The sequence below is a fragment of the Chaetodon auriga genome, chromosome 5 (genome assembly GCF_051107435.1).
Source record: "Chaetodon auriga isolate fChaAug3 chromosome 5, fChaAug3.hap1, whole genome shotgun sequence".
NCBI classification, from domain to species: domain Eukaryota; kingdom Metazoa; phylum Chordata; class Actinopteri; order Chaetodontiformes; family Chaetodontidae; genus Chaetodon; species Chaetodon auriga.
The window spans coordinates 22,427,455-22,447,745 of record NC_135078.1 but is presented as its reverse complement, the minus strand read 5'-3'; the positions used below and the strand labels follow the sequence as shown (position 1 = coordinate 22,447,745).

At 42.5% G+C, this 20,291-nt stretch overlaps 3 protein-coding genes across 6 annotated transcripts in view; 1 reads left to right on the top strand and 2 right to left on the bottom strand.

Moving 5' to 3' along the window:
- Positions 1–1,234: 1,234 nt before the first annotated feature.
- mtx3 (metaxin 3) lies at positions 1,235–7,343 on the bottom strand. 3 transcript variants are annotated; one of them, XM_076731445.1, is made up of 9 exons: positions 7,190–7,343; positions 5,832–5,901; positions 5,405–5,481; positions 5,198–5,290; positions 4,927–5,109; positions 4,742–4,818; positions 4,069–4,226; positions 3,715–3,803; positions 1,235–3,546 (listed from the first exon to the last, which is right to left on the bottom strand). In XM_076731445.1, exons 1-9 carry the CDS (start codon positions 7,316–7,318, stop codon positions 3,451–3,453), a joined length of 972 nt encoding a protein of 323 aa, XP_076587560.1. In that variant the 5' UTR covers positions 7,319–7,343; the 3' UTR covers positions 1,235–3,450. The 3 variants fall into 3 exon arrangements, with proteins under 3 accessions (XP_076587560.1, XP_076587561.1, XP_076587562.1); XM_076731446.1 differs by having other exon boundaries at positions 1,256–3,546; positions 3,660–3,803; positions 7,190–7,289; XM_076731447.1 differs by lacking the exon at positions 3,715–3,803 and having other exon boundaries at positions 1,256–3,546; positions 7,190–7,282.
- thbs4a (thrombospondin 4a) lies at positions 7,268–17,278 on the top strand. 2 transcript variants are annotated; one of them, XM_076731443.1, is made up of 24 exons: positions 7,268–7,954; positions 8,836–8,997; positions 9,941–10,138; positions 10,280–10,527; positions 10,669–10,771; positions 10,896–10,987; positions 11,834–11,885; positions 11,987–12,186; positions 12,286–12,423; positions 12,522–12,602; positions 12,691–12,843; positions 12,982–13,086; positions 13,176–13,283; positions 13,402–13,561; positions 14,552–14,670; positions 14,753–14,805; positions 14,899–14,983; positions 15,120–15,216; positions 15,314–15,492; positions 15,723–15,771; positions 15,907–16,103; positions 16,273–16,445; positions 16,533–16,672; positions 16,759–17,278. In XM_076731443.1, the coding sequence occupies exons 2-24, from the start codon at positions 8,916–8,918 to the stop codon at positions 16,806–16,808; spliced, it is 2,862 nt and encodes a 953-aa protein (XP_076587558.1). In that variant the 5' UTR covers positions 7,268–7,954; positions 8,836–8,915; the 3' UTR covers positions 16,809–17,278. The 2 variants fall into 2 exon arrangements, with proteins under 2 accessions (XP_076587558.1, XP_076587557.1); XM_076731442.1 differs by having other exon boundaries at positions 7,268–8,997.
- The window catches only part of serinc5 (serine incorporator 5), a 21,241-nt gene continuing 18,228 nt past the window's right edge, over positions 17,279–20,291 (bottom strand). The window contains exons 11-12 of the mRNA XM_076731444.1: positions 20,099–20,243; positions 17,279–19,112 (exon numbers count right to left, since the gene is read on the bottom strand). Of these exons, the coding sequence (XP_076587559.1) occupies positions 18,968–19,112; positions 20,099–20,243 (290 nt within the window). The 3' untranslated portion in view covers positions 17,279–18,967. The remainder of the gene's footprint in view (positions 19,113–20,098; positions 20,244–20,291) is intronic.

The window sequence follows — 20,291 nt, the reverse complement described above, 5'->3', positions numbered from 1 at the left end:
TCGAAACATCCTGTAGCACTTTTGAACTGCGTTTCATAATGTTAATGTATGTAAATAACCTTTTCATGGATGTGATCACTTCTATGTTTTGTTATGTGTAACTCAGTGGTGGAGACTGTTTTTCTTTTCCTGTCTTGTAAACTGATTTTCACGCCTGAGCTGAATGAACATGTTTATTTTTTTATTTGTGTAAGTGGACTGTTTGTTTTGACTCAGCTCATTAGTTTTCCCTCTAACACACATTCACCACTAGAGGGCCTCAGTACTCCATTAACTGAAATATTGGCTCAAAATCATCCCAAAATGCACAAAGTTTATGCTCTACAACTCCAAAGCAGCAGTGCGGTGTCACATAAAAATGATCCTGAACTATAACTATTCACTCATGATGACCTAATCGACCACTGAGATGGACAGAAATCAAACATTTTCAGAAGTTTTATGTTTGTTTACCTTAGAGATTTTATTGCCATGTTTTCTTTCATTGCTGCTTACGCTTACTGCAATGTAATATAATGTACATTATTAGCAACCTAAAAATGTGTGTGTACTTTGATACACAAATTAAATGTGAGGAAAAAATGTGAGTTGAATGGGTTTAAACCTCCACTGCAAACCAAAGGAACCTCAGGCAGAAATAAATCAAATACATTTCTGCTACCAATCCGACTTCTGCAGAATCTATCACGCACTTTATGACTTGCAGCTACTGTAGATCTGAGACAGACACCTCGCTGACGAAGCTACATGGTTCTCCAGAGGACATTTCACAATTATTGCATTGCTATTTTTCCAGGCACTCGCTCCTTTCCCCCTCATCTCTCACACCTTTCCTCTTTTCTGGGGAAACGAAGAGGAGAGGAGGAAGAGGAGCGTGCAGCAAACACATGCGGACCATCCGGGAACAGCTGCTGGCCTCCATGTGATCTGTTGGACCGCTCAGCTGGAACCTGACAGACGGCTCTCTGAGAGATGACAGCCTCATTTCAGTGGAACTACTGGCCTCTGCCTACCTGCAGTGGACAGCACTGGGTTGGGAAGTTCGAACAAATTATATTGTAGCTGAACTTGGGATGGATTTTTTTTTCTGTTACGGCACGAAGTTTGGAAGATTGGGAACTGTTTTTGTAGCCCATCTCAACACAGAGCTCCTTGACGCTATTAAATATGATTTATTTGACAAACATATTTTTCTAACCCCGAAAAACGAAGGAAAAAAGACCTGAACAATACTGCAAGTGATATCTTTAAGATATTTATTTTAGCACAAAATTAACAACAGATCCAAATGTGCTATTTATTTCCCTTTACCGCAACTATTAAAGAGGCAGCCAAGAGAAGCCTCAGCAGGACTCTCTCCCTCACGTGACCGATGACTTCAACAATATCTGATGTCAAGTATGCATCATCCTTCAGCTTCATTACTCTCATTTTTTCCATGTCGAGGGCCAAAACCAAACAAAGAGCTCTCTGTCCTCCCAACATCCAAACAACCAATCACACAATCAACAGAGGTGGGCAAAGGTGAAAAACGCGGCTTAGAGGATGGAGGAAACATACCAAACATCTTTTAAAGCACCAAGTAAGAAGCAAACTGCTCTCATTCATTTGTAATCTACACTCTGCTTGACTGGTAACAGGCACATTTATTTCACTGGAAAAAAAAGACAGTGGCCATGATTGGACAATCGTATTTGTATTTCAGTAATATGAAGACAGTTACCGACCATCCACAATGAACTGTAACAGAGATGACGAAGATAATTCATGACAATGTATCAAAATTATGAAATCGACGGTTAACATTTTGACAGTTGTACAAAGACACCAGCAGTCATGAAGGCACACTGCACCCATATGGTCCTCACAAGCCTATTTGAAGTCCAACAACATTTTGTAATTGGCAGCACAAACACATCCCAATGACCGTTTGTGCTTCAGGATATGGTCCTTTAAAGGGAATGTAACCATGAAGTGAATTTTTTGAAAGCTGCAAGAGTCCAAGTATCTTTACAAGTATTAATACTTTCAGACGGAGACACAGAGAAATGATGAAAGCGCTGACATGGACTTGACAAGGTTCAGTAATGTGTAAGCTGTGAGGCTGTTAGGGAACAAAAACAAAACACACAATGGTGGCAACTCAGTTCATAGCCCAACATCAGTTTGAGAGATTTGGACAGTAAAAAGAAGCAAAAAAAACAAAACAAAGGCAGCTAATGAGACATGCCCAAATGGGACAGATGTTTCATTTTTAGCAAGATGGTCGTTAAATAGGCACAGCACATGCTAACACAGCAGAAAAGTTCAAAAAAATAAATGTTGTACAAAGATGGCTGTGGAAAACCACGGCAGCAACAGAAGAGAGTGGATTGTTAATGACATGAAATATGCTGGAGAAACAATAATGAAAGACACACTGGTTTCTGACAGTCCTTGGGAAAACACACACACAGACACACATGTTTTGCATGAATAAGTTAATACAGGATGTAAGGCCCTTGCATTACCTGTGTATCTAGCAAAGATTAGGAACAAGCTAATCAGCCCTATTAGAGGAAACTTAAATTGCATTGCTTTTACTCATAAAACTATTTACAACTATACAAGCTATACAAAGCAGAGGAGGAGGTGAGAGCAAAGCAAAATAAGTAACTGGTTATTCCGATAGTCATGACCGCATACAATACACGTTAATTTAAATGTTATTAGAATTTACAGAATATTTTACAGTGGACATGAGGAGGGACGTGTGCTCAGCTGGAGGATCTGAGGTCCTCTATGAGAAAACACACATTTCTGAACTGGAGCAACATTAGCTAACTCAACAAATCTTAACGCAGAGCGCTCTTTCTGAACAACATTTTACTGTAGTGACCAAGGGATATTTAGCTCAATAATTTCAATATCCTCACGAGGACATTTCAACATGTTTCCTGTTCTTCAACTGTCGTGTGATGAAGAACAGAATTTGAACAGAAAACACATGTTTTTTACAGAAAGCAAAATGAAGAAGAAGAGGTTCATGAAGAAATGGACAAGCGGCCCACTCAGAGGTCAAACAGTTCCACTTCTTCTCCCTGCTGGACTCTGCATTCGTTTTGCCTTTCCTTTGAACTTTCTGTGTCTTTCTCATCGAGCACCACTTCATAGCATTCCATCCTGAACCATGTACATGCGCTCAACCTTTTAAGAAACCTCACACATGCACTTTTCCATCGCTTCCAAACTAACATCTTAGAAATCTATCATCATTATCTTGCTGTAAAATAGTCTATGTTATAATTATATAGTCATACTTGCATTAGCTATTTGCCACTGAAGTTATAGTTCAGCTGGATGACATTTTTTTGATTTCCGGATGTTGAGTCAGATTCAGACCTGCAGCTTTAATCTACAGGCTGTTCCTCCTCCATTCATAAGGCTGGATCAGGGTTGGTGGGTCAGGGGTTAGGCAGGGGTAGAGCTCTTCTCATTGGCCAGGCTGGGTTTGGGGTCTGGTCTGTGGGGTTTGTGCTGAGGGCTGCTGCGAAGGTTGTCATCCATCTAAAGTACAGGATGACCAGTTTAGTTACAGCACACATGCACGAGCAGAAAATAATATGACAGTGATTGAGTATGAGACACTATCTCTACTTATAGCACAGCTGAGACTGTACCTGCCAAATGCAACCATGAACCCATGCAAAGAAGATAAAAGGAAAGCAGAAACACCTTCTCTATCAAGTTGGACTCTTTATTTACAAGCTGAGTTAGTTTCTGGAGGTTGGCATCCATTGTTTCCTGAACAAGTGGGGGAGGACCTGGAAAGAGATGACGCCCAGAGAAGAAGAGATGGCAGAGTCAGTGGAACAGGAACAGTGTTAGCTCGATAAGCACCTAAAAATGAAGCAGATTCAAAGTGTGCATGTGCAGAGAAACACAGACGTGAGAAGCAGGAGAACGCTGATGATGTTAGTTGTTTTGCGTGCTTGCAAATGTAAAACGTTCCCTTCGCCTTTGTGTGCAGATTTCACCAAGTTAAAGCGGCAAGAGTGTGAGTATATTCAGCATGTGCAGCAATCTTACAAGGGTGGTCCAAGCTGAAGTAGACTGCGAGGATGTTGTCACAGAAGTGTGTGACATTATCCAGCTGTCTGAGGTGGCTCTGCAGAGGACTGCTGGGGAGACTGGCTTTGTAAAGTGGAGCCACAAAACCAAACACAAAGGCATCCAGACTGGTCGGCCTACGGACACAAAGGTACGTACACTAAAGTGAATTTAGGCACACACAGAGGAAAGCAATATAGAGCTACGAAACATTAAAGTACTATTACTCATATTGTCCTGAATTACTATCAATATTTTGACTAAATGAACAGTTCAAGGATTTCCTAAGTCCGATTTCTCACAGAATGATTTCTGAAATACACCTCAGAAGACAATTTAAATACTTCAAATGAAATCCGAATTTATATATCAAAATTTGGCTGATTACTGCTTCTTATTGTGATAGTTTCCTGTTATCAAGCTATTTTTTTTTTCCTATACCAGTGAGCCGTAGTCACATGGCCAGCTGAATATTTAACGAGAAATGTGCATACAGACTCCAAAACAGAAATTTCAGTTAAAAAACAATATTTCCAACCCAATTTTTCAAGCTTTTTCCTCTTTTCTGTTTTCCAATAGCTCTGCCTCTACATGTACTGAGTATACAGTCCTTCAAATGAAGCTTTAAATCAGTCAACATTAAGGAACTCACGAGTTGCCAAAAAAGTAGTTTGCAGATCCCAGTCTGTAGGAAAGGAGATTCAGGCACTCTTTAGCATCACTGTAGATCTGAGGCAGACAGTGAGAACACACAGTTGTGAAAAAGAGAACTTTGCAGACTACACAGAGCTGGCATGTTGACACAACGTGCGACTGATGGATCAGATCAATATTTACCTTTCCCTCCACCTCAGTTATTCTGTGTAGCGGTGCCTCTCCTTTGGTCAGAAGGATGCGGGAGAGGGCGGTGTTGGCGTGGCGACTAGGGACGAGAAAGTTAAGGGGGAACGGCGAGCGTGAAGCAAACCATGGCCGCGTCACATTGGCGTAGTTTTCCGCATCCACCCAGAAAGTGTGCAACTGTGGGACACAAAGCGGAACTCTAAATATCAACAGGACTCACAGATTAGTTCTTGTCAGGGAATAAGCAGAAGACACGTGGTTTTACCAGAGCTGGTCGTAGTTTCTCTTCGAGTAGAGCGATGTACGCCATGGTGTCTGCTCCTTGTCTGGCTGAAAGCTCAAAGTCTGCATTAAACCTCTGGAAAAAAAAAGAAACACCATAAATATCACAAAGATCTTCTGATTCTGCTCTGGGTCTGGGGACATAATGATCGGGTGGTGGACTGCGAGCAGCCTTGGCGTCCACTCTTACCTGTTTCCTCAGGAAGTTGAGGATCTGTGTGGGCTCTTGAACTGCAGAGTCTCCACAAAGCAACTCTGGGACTGTCGCTGCAAATTGAACAACAGAGACAAGACATTACAATTCAAGGCAATTTACGTTAATTCACCCAGGCAGATGCATAAAAACACAACACACATGCTTAAATCTACATTTTTCAGCCTGTACTGGCGCATTTTGGCGTCCACAAAATTTTCATGACTGCTGCATTTAAGAGCATTACAGCCATCAGGTTATTGTGTGATTTAAAAATACTGTTGCAGCAGTTATAAAGATGTATTTTCAAAATGTGTAACATATATACTTAACAAATATTCGTATATCAGCTGTAGAATTCACAAGCAACCCCCAGGTGATGTCTGGACCATAAACTTTTGGTTTACAGGAAGCTGCTGCCCACCTGTTAGAGTTTTCCAAGTCCAGTCTATCGGAGAAACTGTGACTTTTGCCCCAGAAAATTTGGCATATGCCTGAAAGAAAATTGACAGGAAAATGGTACAAAGAGACAACAGTTAGTGCATTTATGAGGTAAAGGTCCGTCACAGATGTTGTGCTGGAACTATTGGTCCAAACGCGAGAGCACTCCAGAATATTCAGGGGAATACTTCCTCTGCTGTACACAGACCCAGTGCAGGACTGTAATACAATCAAGGCTGAGATTAGCATCTCATCAGTCGTGCAATGAAGCCGAATGCTTGCTGCAATCAAAGTGCCTTCAGTAGGAATTTGGCACAGACTCTAAAAGCAGAAAGAGGTTCTTTGAGAATAATCGTTTGGGGTACAAATAATAATTGGAATTGCCCATTTAAATTTTCAAATGTCTTATTTTGACCGACTAACAGTCCAACACCCGGACATGTTCAGTTTACAATGATATAAACAGAGAAAAGCAAAATTCTTAACACTGGAAGAGACAGAGCCAAAGAATATTTGGCAGAGAAAGAACTGGAGCAATTAACTGATTATTTTTTGTCAATTGACCAATTGATTCGTCATCTCAGCTCTAAAATAAATCTCATCTTTTCTGCTTCCTGAAAATTGTTCATATGATTTACATTTCCAGTTTAATAGTTCCTGTTTTCTAGAATGTAGGCATTCAGATGTTTTCACCTGATGAAAACAACAGTGACAACTATGGAAATAAGTCCCGAAAAAGTCTCACACGTTGTGTTTAACATGTTATTAGACTGCTGTCAATAAAAACACACAGACCAAACTGAAGGCATTAGCAGCACTAAAGGCATGCTTTAAAAAGGTGGTAGAAATTAGTCAGTGTCACCTTGTGGCAAGAGTTGTAACTGCATGATTTCACTGACAGACAACATGCGAAACAGCAAACAAACGACTCATGTTAATTTTCTGACAAGGTTATTTCGAACTCGGCCACCGTCGACAGCTGACCAGAAAGACCGAGGTACAGATACACATACAGGGAGCCTCAACAAGCTGACCTTGAAGCAGCACATTTTTAACTAGCCATGACAGAGTCTTCTGACGACCAGTCCTCCACGAAGGACACAACATGCAGTCACAACTGTCATGCTGCAGCTGACCAAACATGACATATTACTGTCTATCCTGCTGCACATCGAGCTCAACATGAGCAGCTAACAAACTGCAGTGGGTAAGTTAGCATGGAAGCTAACCAGAGACACACAGAGCAGACACAAAGAAAACCGGAGAAAAAACCTTCCGTCTTTAAAACAAGCCTGGACACAGTGACCGTAATGTTGTTTTACGAGCAGGCGATAACGTTACCAGAACTATGAGAGACTCGGTGTGGACAGAAGGCAAACCCCAGTCTCCTCCCCAGCATCTCAGCTCCATGGCAGCCGCCATGTTTTGATTCATGGAAGGAGCCGGTGACGTCACGAGGGACCTGCACATCTGAGCGCGCGGAGGTGTCGAACGCGTTTGTATTAACGTGAAAGAATAATAATTTTACATATAAATGTTTTTTAGTCTCAGTCAACCGTTCATTCCCTGTAAAAACACTTTAACTGTTTGTCAGTTTGTTCCCATGATGCTTTACGTCACGTTAAGGGTCTTAAAACTGGTAAGTGATGGTGAGGTAATCATGACGGAATTCAACCATCGTAGTAACTCAGCATGATGCACCTTTATGAGAGGCTGCACAAAAATAGTACACATAATGAGTAAGACTTTATCTGTATAAAATATCTCTTTATGTCTTTATTGGCTGGTTTCATACGTTTTTAAACAAGAACTGAAAAGCAAGATGTGTCCTGAAAAAACAGTGATGTACTGTATCCTTCCATGACTGGCGTATTGTATAGCAAGAATGGAGTTAGTGACAGTTTCATATTTTCATTTCCATGTCAAATAGAAATTTCCTCTTTTTTTTTTTTTTTTTTTTTGTTGGCATTTTACTTGTTTTCAGCAACAGCAGCATGGTGTCTGCTTCTGGGCTGATAGTCAGACTCCTGAAGACTGCCAGGTGTTTGGTTTGAGACCAGACAGCCAGACACAGACGGATGCACGGTGATAATGCACCGAGGGATGGTAAATGTCTCTTTTTTGGCTCGGACCAGCAGCTGAGATGTTGAAATGTACTTGAGGTTCAGAGAGAAAGTTTTGAGACAAGTACCAGACATCTTTCATGAAATATCCAGGGTCCTAAGTCTAGCCCTTTTTGTTCTTCCTTTCCCACAAAAGATGGAATTAAGAAAAGGTTTGCAGAGGCATGTAGAACAAGTTGAATTAAATTAAACTGAAATTAAAAACATCTGGCATACAGTTATGCAGTTCAACTGGCTTACTGGAGCTGAGCTAGGAGATCAAATCCACATCGATGACACAGGTTCACAATGTTTGTGAAAGACATGGCCAGCTGGAATAAGGTTTTCCTCCCTTAAGACCACAATCCATTTCAGACATTTTTTAGACTTGGCTGACTGTATACGGGCTGATTTAGAGAGCTTTTTATGGTATTATATCACAAATCCCCAAAAGACCGTAGACAGAAAGATTCAAGGAGCTTTATCTTGACTCTAAATAAAACAAGGTCATAAATACATAAAAATAAGTCTCATTTAGTTTATACAATATAAGTAATGCAGCACTCTAACAATCCTTTTCAGAATAAAACAGTATGTATAATTCTATATATTTTTGTCATTTCTTTGTTTACACTGTTTCCAGCATGTAGTAGTGCTCCTAAAAATGCAACTTATCATTTAATCGAACTGTAGTAGCAGGGGGACACTCCCACAAACTTAAAATAGTCCCCACACTGTGCCACTTTCGCAACAGTAGAGTACAAAGACACTCCCCTTTGCTTTAAAAGCTGCGGCTGTGGCAACAAAACCATCTCACCTCTGCTGAGATTTTACTCCAGGATCTGGATTTGTCCATCATTCTGTTGGACCATTGTGTTAAAATAGGTGATTAATCTCCTATTGATCCTCAAGAGGAAACTCCTGAGCACAGCGTCTCCTGAGGTGTGTCCCATACTGAAGCACTGATGATGGGTGTGTGGGCCGGAGCAGCGGCTCTGTGTCTGCTGCTGCAGCAGCTGGTGCTCAGTGTCACAGCTCAAGGCATTGGTAAGTACTCTCATGATCCACGCTCTTGTAGAAAACATTAAAATATGCGTCTGTAGATCGGCAGGAGATCAGCACATGTCAAAAACCTCTTGATGTCACTGTCAGATAAGCCTGTTTCAGTAACTGTCCTTTCGTTTTTTAATCCTATCAATCTGTTGCCTGGTTGTATAACTCCTAATCTGCAGCTAGCTGCAAATAATGAGGGCAATTCTGTTGATTTAGTTGGCATGAAGCAGGCTTTTTTGTAGCTTGTAGCAGTTGTCATCTGATCAGTCTGACCTAAATAAGGCCAGTCTTGGCTGGTGAAACAACACTAACTACTCTCTGAGAGACTTTGATTTTCCTGGATTCTACATGCAAATGTTTCCATACAATTTCTTGTCACTCTGTATTATTCTTGAATTCAGCTAATGGGCTGTGTGCAAGTGTTTCTTTGTGTATGTGTGAATGTGTCCCTGCATGTGGGTGTGAGGCAGTGAGTTTGTTCCAGTGGAAAGAGTTTACTTCTGCTCCCCTCTGAAACTCCAGTCCACCACTCCATAAAAAACAGCAGGACAGAAACATGAACGTGCATGCACACACACACATACACACATACAGATGCACTGTCACACATAATAAAGTACCATAGTGCACTGACTCAGCAGTAGCAATCCACAGTACACTGCGTACCGTAGCCATGAAGACACAAACTCAGAAAACTCTCCATTAATACTGACAAAAAAAGAAAGTCAGCACCACTTGTAGCGTAGCAGATGGAGTGCTTTCAGCTGGTGAAGATATCTGAAGCTCCTTGCACACTATTTACTGACCACTAGACTGCATGTTTCCCTTACTGTCTGTCTTAATCTGTGCCTTTTCTCTGAACTTATTTGCTGCAATAACAGTACAACACATCTACAGCAACAGGATGCAGCTTTTTAACAATGCTCTCCTGTGTTAGTCTATGACCTGCTGGAGTCTCCAGACTGCCTGCCAGACTTGCTTCAAGGAAGTCTGAAGAACAAAGGGCGAGATGAGGCTTTCCTCCTGTCTTCCTTCAAGCTCCGCAACAAGGCCCCCACCTCTCTCTACAGCGTCATCAACCCCAGAGACAACACTAAGTACCTGGAGCTCAGCGTACAGGCCAAACTGAGCAAGGGTGAATTATTAAACTGACGCATATAACAGTGTCTGTGACGGCTCTTAAACAGACTACATTATCGGCTCTCTGTTCTCCTGCTGCCTTTCTCTGACTGTTTGTCTGTTCTGTTTCCTCTGTCTCACATTCTCCCCTCTCTAGTGACTATTCGTTACCAGAAGACTGATGGCAGATTTGGCACAACCAGTTTCAACCATGCCTCGCTGGCAGATGGGCGAGATCACCACATGATGCTACATGCCAGCGGCCTACAGCGCGGCCCACCTCGCCTCAACATCTATGTGGACTGCAGACTGGCGCACACTTTGGATGATCTGCCGGCTGCATTTGGTTCACTCCCATCTGGTCCCAACAAGGTGGCACTGAGGACCCTGCAGTCGAGTGGACAGGTAAATAACATGTTTACAGCTGCGGGTAATTACAAATCTGAATACAGAGATATGCTGCATAGAAACAAATTACAGGGTAATATGAACTGACTGAACTGTGCAATAACTTGCGTTTAACTATCACATTCTTTTCCATTTGAGGATGAACTGACAGACTTGAAGCTGGTGATAGGCGACACCATAGACAATGTGGCCACTCTGCAGGACTGTAGCATGGATCAGGCTGAATCTCTGCAGCTGCTGGGTGAGAACAGATTGCAGCTGACTGTCTGACAGCACCTAACGAGTGCATGCAGTCATTTCAAGTGAAACCTGGTGGATGTGTTGTGTGTCTGATTGTCTCTTTCTGATGTGTGAAATTCCCTCAGGTATCCAGGGAGGCAGGATGGTACAGGACCAGGCCACCATGGTGGAGCTGAAGAGCATGTTATCTGAGATGAGGGAGCTGCTCCACCAGCAGGTAACCTGTTCTGTGCCCCAACCTTGTGTCTCACAGGGGTAACTCCTGATGGAAAATTGAAGTTGTTCAAAATGATTGGGAAAATCAATAAAAGAGTGCCCCAGTATTTCAACATGGAGTTCTAATCAACAGTCATTTGATGGTGTCGCTTTCAACCTTTATGGTTGCTTTTTTAAACCAGGTCGATGCTGAGATGAAATGAAATTGATAAAATCAAATCGATAAAATCTTTTTGGAGAACATTGGGTAGCAGAAAATGTCCCTGGCTGTTTTGAAGAGTTACCTGCTTTGGAAAGAGGAAGAATGTGGGCTGATACACAACTGTTTGGAATTTCCTCTTTCTTCAGGATAAGATTGGCTTTGCAATAAAAACTGCAATTTGTTGTGAAAAGTGAGAATCCAGACTGTGAGGACCTGCTGATTTTCTGGAGTTCTCTTGTTTCAAGACTTTATGTAACCTCAGCAACAGACAGCTGAGTGAAAGCGAGCAGCAGAGAGAAGTGGATGATTTCAAATGATCATTGAAAGCAGGGGATTTGCTAGAAGATAAGGCATCAAACAGGGAGCCCGAGGCAATAAAATGCTCGTTATAGAGTTCAGCATTTCAGACTTGTCAGACACACTGAGAGAATCCTCTATGTGAGGAAGCAGATCACTGGAGCTTACCTGAGCAGACACACAGCTTTTCAAAACTTCTCCATCTCATTCAACTTTTCAATAGTTTTTTAACAAGAGAAAACTCTGATTTTCCTCTAGTGATGTAAGCTGTAAAGTGACAACATAATTACCCGAGCAGCACGGTTTATCCTGACCAGCAGTTCTACTCTCTGTTCCTTTCTGTTTAAGATTAAGGAGACAACTTTTCTGAGGAATACCATCGCAGAGTGTCTTGCCTGTGGTAAGCAGCACAAACACTATAACCAGACTTGTCATTTACACAGTATTTAGACTGTAATGTCAAAGGGAAATTTCAAAAAGGTGCTCTCCATGTGTCCACAGGTCTCAGAGGCAGTCCAACCAACTCAGGTCCAGCTCCAAGTACTGGGAAGTTTGACACAAATCACCCTCCAACTCAGTGCCCACCTGGGACCTGCTTCAGACAGGATATGTGCATTCATACGGAGTCAGGGGATATCCAGTGTGCCCCCTGTCCAGATGGATTTACGGGAGATGGGAGGCACTGTGACGATGTAGACGAGGTAGGGATCATGTGCTCCTCAGTGTGGATATGTCTCTACCGCCCATCATTGACAGTAGCACTTAGCATTTTACCATCTATATATTTGTGTGTGTTTTAGTGCCAGTTTAACCCATGTTTCCCTGGTGTCCGGTGTGTGAACATTGCTCCTGGTTTCCGCTGTGAGCAATGCCCTCTGGGATACACTGGACCACAGTTAACTGGGGTGGGAGTGTCCTATGCTAAGACACACAAACAGGTACAATAACAACTTATCCATCTGTTCGGTTTATCTGCACCTGTTGACAGAATATGAATCTTCCTCTTTATATACTGACTTTCATCTGCTCTTCCCAGGTGTGTGAGGATATAGATGAGTGTCTGGGCCCACCTGAAAATGGAGGCTGCACTGCCAACTCACACTGCTACAACAGTATGGTAAGACCACTGGGGCTGGTGTATGGTTTTTATCACACTCTCTTACAGCAGAGGGCCCTGGTTTCTGACTCTGCACTGTCCTCTTCAGGGCTCCTTCCGCTGCGGAGAGTGCAGAGCTGGCTTCACAGGTGACCAGGTGAGAGGCTGCCATGGTTCCAGGTTGTGCCCGAACGGTCAACCGAATCCCTGTGACGTCAATGCCGAGTGCGTCGTGGAGAGAGACGGCAGCATTAGCTGTATGGTAAGAATTCAGAGAATACTGACGTCATATGCAGCCTTATGAATACCCCAGTACTATGAATGTGAATCACTAACTGTTCCACATTACATAATTTACCTAAAATGTCATGCCATGTCTTTTCCTTCTTGCGTGTGTCAGTGTGGCGTTGGTTGGGCAGGTAATGGCTATGTGTGTGGAAAGGACACCGATATTGACGCATATCCCGACAGTAAGCTCAAGTGCAGGGACAACAACTGTAAGCAGGTACTCATGACTATACCCATTACCCTCTCTTGTGGTTAATTCGTGTTAGGATAAAAAACTAAAGCTGTGTGTGTTTGTGCTGTTTCCAGGATAACTGTGTGTTTGTGCCAAACTCTGGCCAAGAGGATGCAGACAGGGACGGGATGGGTGACGCCTGTGATGATGATGCAGACAGTGATGGCATTATTAACATTGATGTAGGTGTTGTAGTCCAGTGTATGAACTCTCACAGATTTTAGTGGGCTCTAGCATTCTGTGAACAGGAATTTAACTCTCTGTCAGACCTTGCGCTCAAATCTAATTTTTCTGTCCCAGGACAATTGCTGGCTTGTTCCAAATGTGGACCAAAGGAACAGCGATAAGGACCTCCATGGTGACGCCTGCGACAACTGCAGAACAGTTGAAAATCCCTCACAGAGGGACACCGATCAGGACGGGCTGGGAGATGACTGTGATGATGATATGGATGGGGACGGTAAGCGTGTTTGTTATTGTCACATAGTTTTGTGATTGCTGCCCATCACTGGGTGTAATTAGAGGGGCATATTTTTGTAAATGGTCGCAATGGCTGAAAAGGTTGGATGGTCATTACTGTGGGAGGGCTAGTAACTGGACCATTTGTGCTTTTATTGCATCAATTAGAGGTAATAAAGCTAAGAACACATTGTGAAACCTGATGGCTGATAATCACATTAAAAGACTATCGTGTCTGTGAGGGTTATCCAAACCACAGACTGTCTGGACCAGACTGTCCAGACAAGAGTACAACCTTTACTACCCTGTCCAGTGGAAAGTGAGGACTGGCAGCACTTTATCTGTTCAAAACATCCTCCTGGTCATTTTTGCTTCTGTTTCCAATTCACATCCTCTAGCAGTTAGATCATTGGCCTTCAGGGAAACAACTTGAGCGTCATTTGCAGAAACAAGCCATTTAAACCCCAGTAGAAAACAGTGTTAAATGTTGAAATGTTCCAACTGGAATTATAAGCAATGTCTCACACACTTTTCTCACATACTTCACTCGATTGCCCTTTTAGAGGACCTCTCATTCGTTCCACTCGCAGCACAGTTTTAACTTCTTGCCTTTGTGCGTGCCTGCATGTTTACCTTCATATGCTTATGCATGTTGCCTGTTTAGACTCTGTTTGGTGACCCCGCTTTGTTCATTTTGGCAGAGCGCCAGCCTCTTGATCGTTTGGTTATGTCTTTAACTCCAAGGCTGGATTGCTAAGCGCTTGGTCATGTCTGTCTCCGTTCTAAAAGCATTTTTCCACGGTGAGCCTCCGCCAGGCATTGAAGGCCCCTGGAAACTATTTCACCTTCCTCTTAAACAAACACTGCCATCTGGCGATGCATTTGACAGACTGGGTCTGTGGGCTGCGTTTTGTCATGCTGTCTTTATTTTCCTGTCACCACTTTTATACATGATGCAGAAATTTAAAAGCTGAGGCGTTTATGTTCTCAGGCTTGAAGAATATTCTTGACAATTGCCAGCGAGTCCCCAACCCAGACCAAAAAGACAGAGACAACGATGGGGTGGGAGATGCCTGTGACAGCTGTCCTGATATGGTTAACCCAAACCAGGTAACAAACCAAACAAGAACCTGAAAAAGATTCATGCGCTGCCATAACTCTGAACATCAGTGTTTGTCATGTCTACCTGCAGTCTGACTCAGATGATGACCTCGTAGGAGACACCTGTGACGACAACATAGACAGGTAGAGCCCACTGTCAGGCCTGTGGTATGAATGCGTATAAAGATGCATGAAGTTTTGTCATTTTGTTTTACCTGCCCTGCTCTTCTTCTTCAGTGATGGTGACGGCCATCAGAACACAAAGGACAACTGTCCCACGGTCATCAACTCCTCTCAGCTGGACACCGACAAGGATGGAATGGTTTTAAACTGCCTCTTCCTTCATCCTTTACTTAATCTACTCAATGCATCATGTTTCATTGATTCATCTCATGAGTCATGACAAATAGACGGCTCTATGCTTGCACTCATCCAAACGGGCTATTTTGTCTTGAAAGGGAGATGAATGCGACGATGACGACGATAACGACAACATACTGGACGAGGATGACAACTGCAGACTGGTTGCCAACTCAGACCAAAAGGACTCAGACAGTTAGTACAGCTTGGTGTTTGTTCCTGGGTGTGTACATGTGTGTGTGCTGTACCTGTTTCTGCTGTGTGGTTCCTAAGCGGTGTTCTTGTATTTCAGACAACAAAGTTGGAGACGCATGCGAAGGAGACTTTGACAAAGACAATGTCATCGACATTATCGACCACTGCCCAGAGAACGCTGAGGTCACCCTGACCGACTTCAGGGCCTATCAGACTGTAGTGCTGGACCCAGAAGGGGACTCTCAGATTGACCCCAACTGGGTGGTCCTCAATCAGGTAAACAATAGTTAAAGTTCAACACTCTTCCTGGCTCCCCTCTGTTACAGTTTCAATCAATCTTTGTATAAATCTGAGTGTGTTCTGTCCATATTCTATAAAATATTTATAATATGGTCACCTCCTCATTTTAAACAAGATAAAATGATGATTATTCAGTTAACATTAAATAATATATGAGTCCCATAAGAGTACAAATAAAGTGAAGCCACTCTCTTTTGTGCTGTCAGGGCATGGAGATAGTTCAGACCATGAACTCTGACCCTGGCCTTGCTGTAGGTAAGCACAGAATACCTTCATACTGTCTGATCTTCATCTCTTTTAACAATTGAATATTTCCCATTCTCCTCTATGTGTTTTTTGTCAGCCTTCACCTAACGTGGTCTTTTTCTACTCCACTGTCCACTTCTGCAGGCTACACGGCGTTCAGTGGGGTTGACTTTGAGGGAACATTCCATGTAAACACGGTGACCGATGATGACTACGCTGGCTTCATCTTCGGCTACCAGGACTCCTCCTCCTTCTACGTGGTGATGTGGAAACAGACAGAACAGACGTACTGGCAGGCTGCGCCCTTCAGAGCCGTTGCTGAGCCGGGAATACAACTCAAGGTCAGTGGCTGCATTTATATAGCGTATAACGTTTTCGCCTATTCACGCACCAATGGCAGCCAAGGTGCTTACTTGACCATCAGGGCCGTTTGGAGTTCATTGATTGCCCGCTCTCATCACCTGTCATCAGTTTTTCCCTCTCTTGTGCTATCTGTCTCCTTATCATTAGGTTGTGAAGTCTAAGACTGGTCCTGGTGAGTATCTGAGGAACTCCCTCTGGCACACGGGAGACACCAGCGAGCAGGTCCGTCTCCTGTGGAAGGACCCCAGGAATGTTGGCTGGAAGGACAAAGTGTCCTACCGCTGGTTCCTCCAGCACAGACCACAGGTTGGATACATCAGGTACAATCAGACGCACACCAGCACTCAAGAGACATACTCATTCTGTGTGTGTGTGATCTAACTGGTTTCACTGAATGCGTGGACCAGGGCTCGCTTCTTCGAGGGTTCGAACCTGGTGGCGGACACAGGGGTGATAATTGACACCAGCATGAGAGGCGGGAGACTGGGCGTGTTCTGCTTCTCACAGGAGAATATAATCTGGTCCAATCTGAAGTACCGTTGCAACGGTGAGTGGCTGCAAGTTAAAGGCAGTCTAGTCAGGTACACAATGTGCAACTGTGCTTATGAGTTTTTTCCTTTCTCATCCCTACAGACACTATTCCTGCTGACTATCAGGATCTCAGTGCCCAGAGCACACAGTGAGGCCGGAGAAGGGGGGTGACCCACCGAGGAAACAACTTGAACCCTGTTGAATACGTGGATGAAAGAGCTGCACAGCTGGGAACAAAGAGGTAGAGGACAGGAGTTAAAGATGGATGTGAGAGGGAACATGATGGACAGCTTTGGTGAAAGACTCTGGCGAAGACATTTTAACTTAGTTATTTGAGTGAGAGGGTCTTAGGAAAGCAGAACTTTGGGCATTATATACTTTAATTCAGTGTAACTAAAGCCAGTACATTTTAGAATAAATGATCAGCAGGGTTCTGTGATTTGATCAGTATTTTAGGGGTAGTGTTAAAGATGCAATACTTTTTTGAATATATCGTAAGTACAATAAAATCTTGAGCATTTCACAAAATCAAATCAGGTTATATCTCATTTTTTGTATGAGACCATTGTATGTTATTTATCTATATGACGGAAAACTATATGGGCAATTAAAGACACTACAATGGTGTTCAATGGATGTTTTATTAAATGTGAACTGCATGGCACCCACATCTCCGTATTTCAAACATACTAATTGATCAAAAAAGTGTATGTTACGGTAGTACACAGCCTTCACAGTGGGTCCTGCTATCTGATTTAGGATTCTTTTGTAGCTTGGTATCAAAGCTGCAGAGCACCATTTAATTTCTACATTCATACCAATAATTCAAATGCAGAAATGTTTCCAAAAAAGATAAGTCACATGACATAATTTGCAGGTACACAGAGCATAATTCAAATTAAACTTCCCATAGACCACAGAACTTTCGGCAAAATGTACATATAAGTTATTATAAAACATGTTAGGAATACAGTCAGAGGAAAGACGAACATACTGATTTATGATGAATGAGAATGATAAACGACTTGCAGTTGACAATGTGCAATATAATGTAATTTTACACAAAGAAAACCAAACAGGTCTTTGTGTGAATTTTAATTCGGCAGTAAACTCAACATCCAGTGTTGAATAACTAATAAAAGCACTCATGCTACCTTATGACCACCATTATGAGCTGACATGTAACAAATACAAGGCCAAACGCCTTTTAACTGTACAGAAAACAGCTGATTTAAGTGTCTGTGCATGCAAATACATAATGTTCTCAGTTATAATTTTGTATGTAACTGACCAAACAATCTGATAGAGTATGTTCTTGTTTTCTGACATCTACCTTTGGCAAACGTTCCTCATCTATGTCACTGCAGCTCTTCCAGAGAGGCGGCACTCCACTAGCGTCATTGTTGCGTAAGGCAGGTTGATTTGAAGAACATTGCCCTGTGCCACAATGATGATGACTGGAAATGTTGTACAAATGACATCGATTTTCCTAAGAAAAGATCTGGCTCAAAGGGAGCACTGACATTAATAAAATCTGAAACATTATCCTTGTGATCTAAGTGGAAACTTCACAACACTGGGCGTCTATAATATCGAAAAGAGCTTGTTCTGTTGCATAGAAAACTTCTACAAAAGGGCGCAACATAACAAAGCATAATCATATACAGCTTACATTTGAGCCTGAGAGATGAGTTTTTAAACAAAGCTGGGGACAAATTTAACTCAATTTACGCCACATTCCTTCCAAATGATTTGTCATTACTTGAGACATTTCAATAAATACAATTTCTCTTGTAACATCTCTAACCTGAAATAAATTTGTCCCTCAACTTTGCTACAACTTTATGGTCCAACTGTACAGAACTGAAATGCCTGGCTGAGAGTAAAAGCGGGAATCCAAGAAAAACGGACACACACAGGAAATACTTACAAAATATACTTTCAAATCTGAAATTATCAAGGAATCTATAGGAGGTGGATGCTTCACATGTTTCACAATGTAACTCAAGTCCTATGATTCTTTATGTAATTACAAACCTGTAAGTAATACAAAACTCCAGGAGTAAGTAAAAGATGACAAAATTATCATCAAAGTATTAACAGCTTAACATTGTAAAACAAAGTAAAAGAAACACTAAAATATAAAACAAAAGGCAACAGATAATCCTCCATTTTGAATGCTGAGGGTAGTGTAGGGTTGTATTTCAAGGTAAATGGGGGCTGTGGTGGTCCCTTGGCTCAGGATGAGGGTGTTTGCCTGGCCACATCCCAAGAATCAGAGTACCCTGACTGTAGTGTAGTGATGTGGGTCCTAGGCCTCAAAGCGCTTCGGACAGACCATGGGAGCGACGAGGGTCCACATGTAGAGGACGAGACAGACCCAGCAGGAGGCCATCTTGATCCAGAACACTGACCAGCTCCCCTCCAACAGTTTCTCGATCTTATGGTTATCATAGCTGCAAAAGGAAAGCACAGTGAGAAAACTGAGCAGGGCTGATTCTTAACCTCAATTAACAACAGAGCAATACCAAAGCTGCAGTAACATTTCTGCCACTTGGGGGCAGCAAACACTGGATGTCAACACAACATTGACATATCACCTTTTTAAATTGATACAGCAGGCCTGCTTGCAAAGAAATGCCGATTTACACATACAGCTGATATGATCCAACTAGTTTAATGCAAGTCAAATATTCACACTCCTTTTAGCTCTGTTTTGTTCTCCACCACATATCTGATTCAAAAGCAGCTCAATGCTCCACTGTGTACATCAGCTAGATGCTTTTTGTCCATCTGCTCTTTGATGCTCGACAGGTAGCAGTGGGCTCTTTTTTTCTCTCTGAAAACATTTGGCTGCAGCGTCCAAATGTAATGCTAGAAAGCGATGAGAATGAACCTTCACCACAGACCACAGAAACAAAACAATGATCTGAAACGCGCCAGAGAGCTCCAAAGAGCTGACAGAAACTGTAGAGCCGGGTGATGACATCCTGTGGGTTCGTCACTACGAGTTATGAGCCTTTTACAGTCATTGTAGTATATACAGTTATTATGGAGATATTGATTATAGCCAATTTAACCCAATTAAGACAATAATAACAACCGATAACTTTCATCTGTTCATGTTGATTAGAATAAAGTCCCTACAGACATGTTTTCATATCAGACATCCTACGTTGTCGCAGCAGGAAAAGCATTGGTGTTTTTAATATGTATTATAGTTAAAAATGTCTTATTTCCATTAAATGTCCCATAAAACCACAATAGGACCCTGGCTTATCAAAATGGAAAGCAAAAGTGTGACAAGTGGCTTGTGGGCTGCCTTTTACTCCTCTTGGGAGTTAGTTCTCAATAAAATGCTTTGTGAATTTCTCTCAGGAGCATATCCGTATACGCCCACTGCACCACAATCAGGAAGTGCATCACACTGAGGATCACTTACTGGAACCAGTTGGTGACGGTCATCATGACGTAGAGGGATCCCAGGAAGAAGACAAAATGAAAGTAGGCGTAGCTGTAGATGGTTCCCTCTCTCTCATCATACATCACGTTCTGGCCTGAACCGGTCTTCTCCTCATCATAGTCGTCTAAAAAGTGCACATTGAATGATGCAAAGAGTGGATGCATGGGTCAGT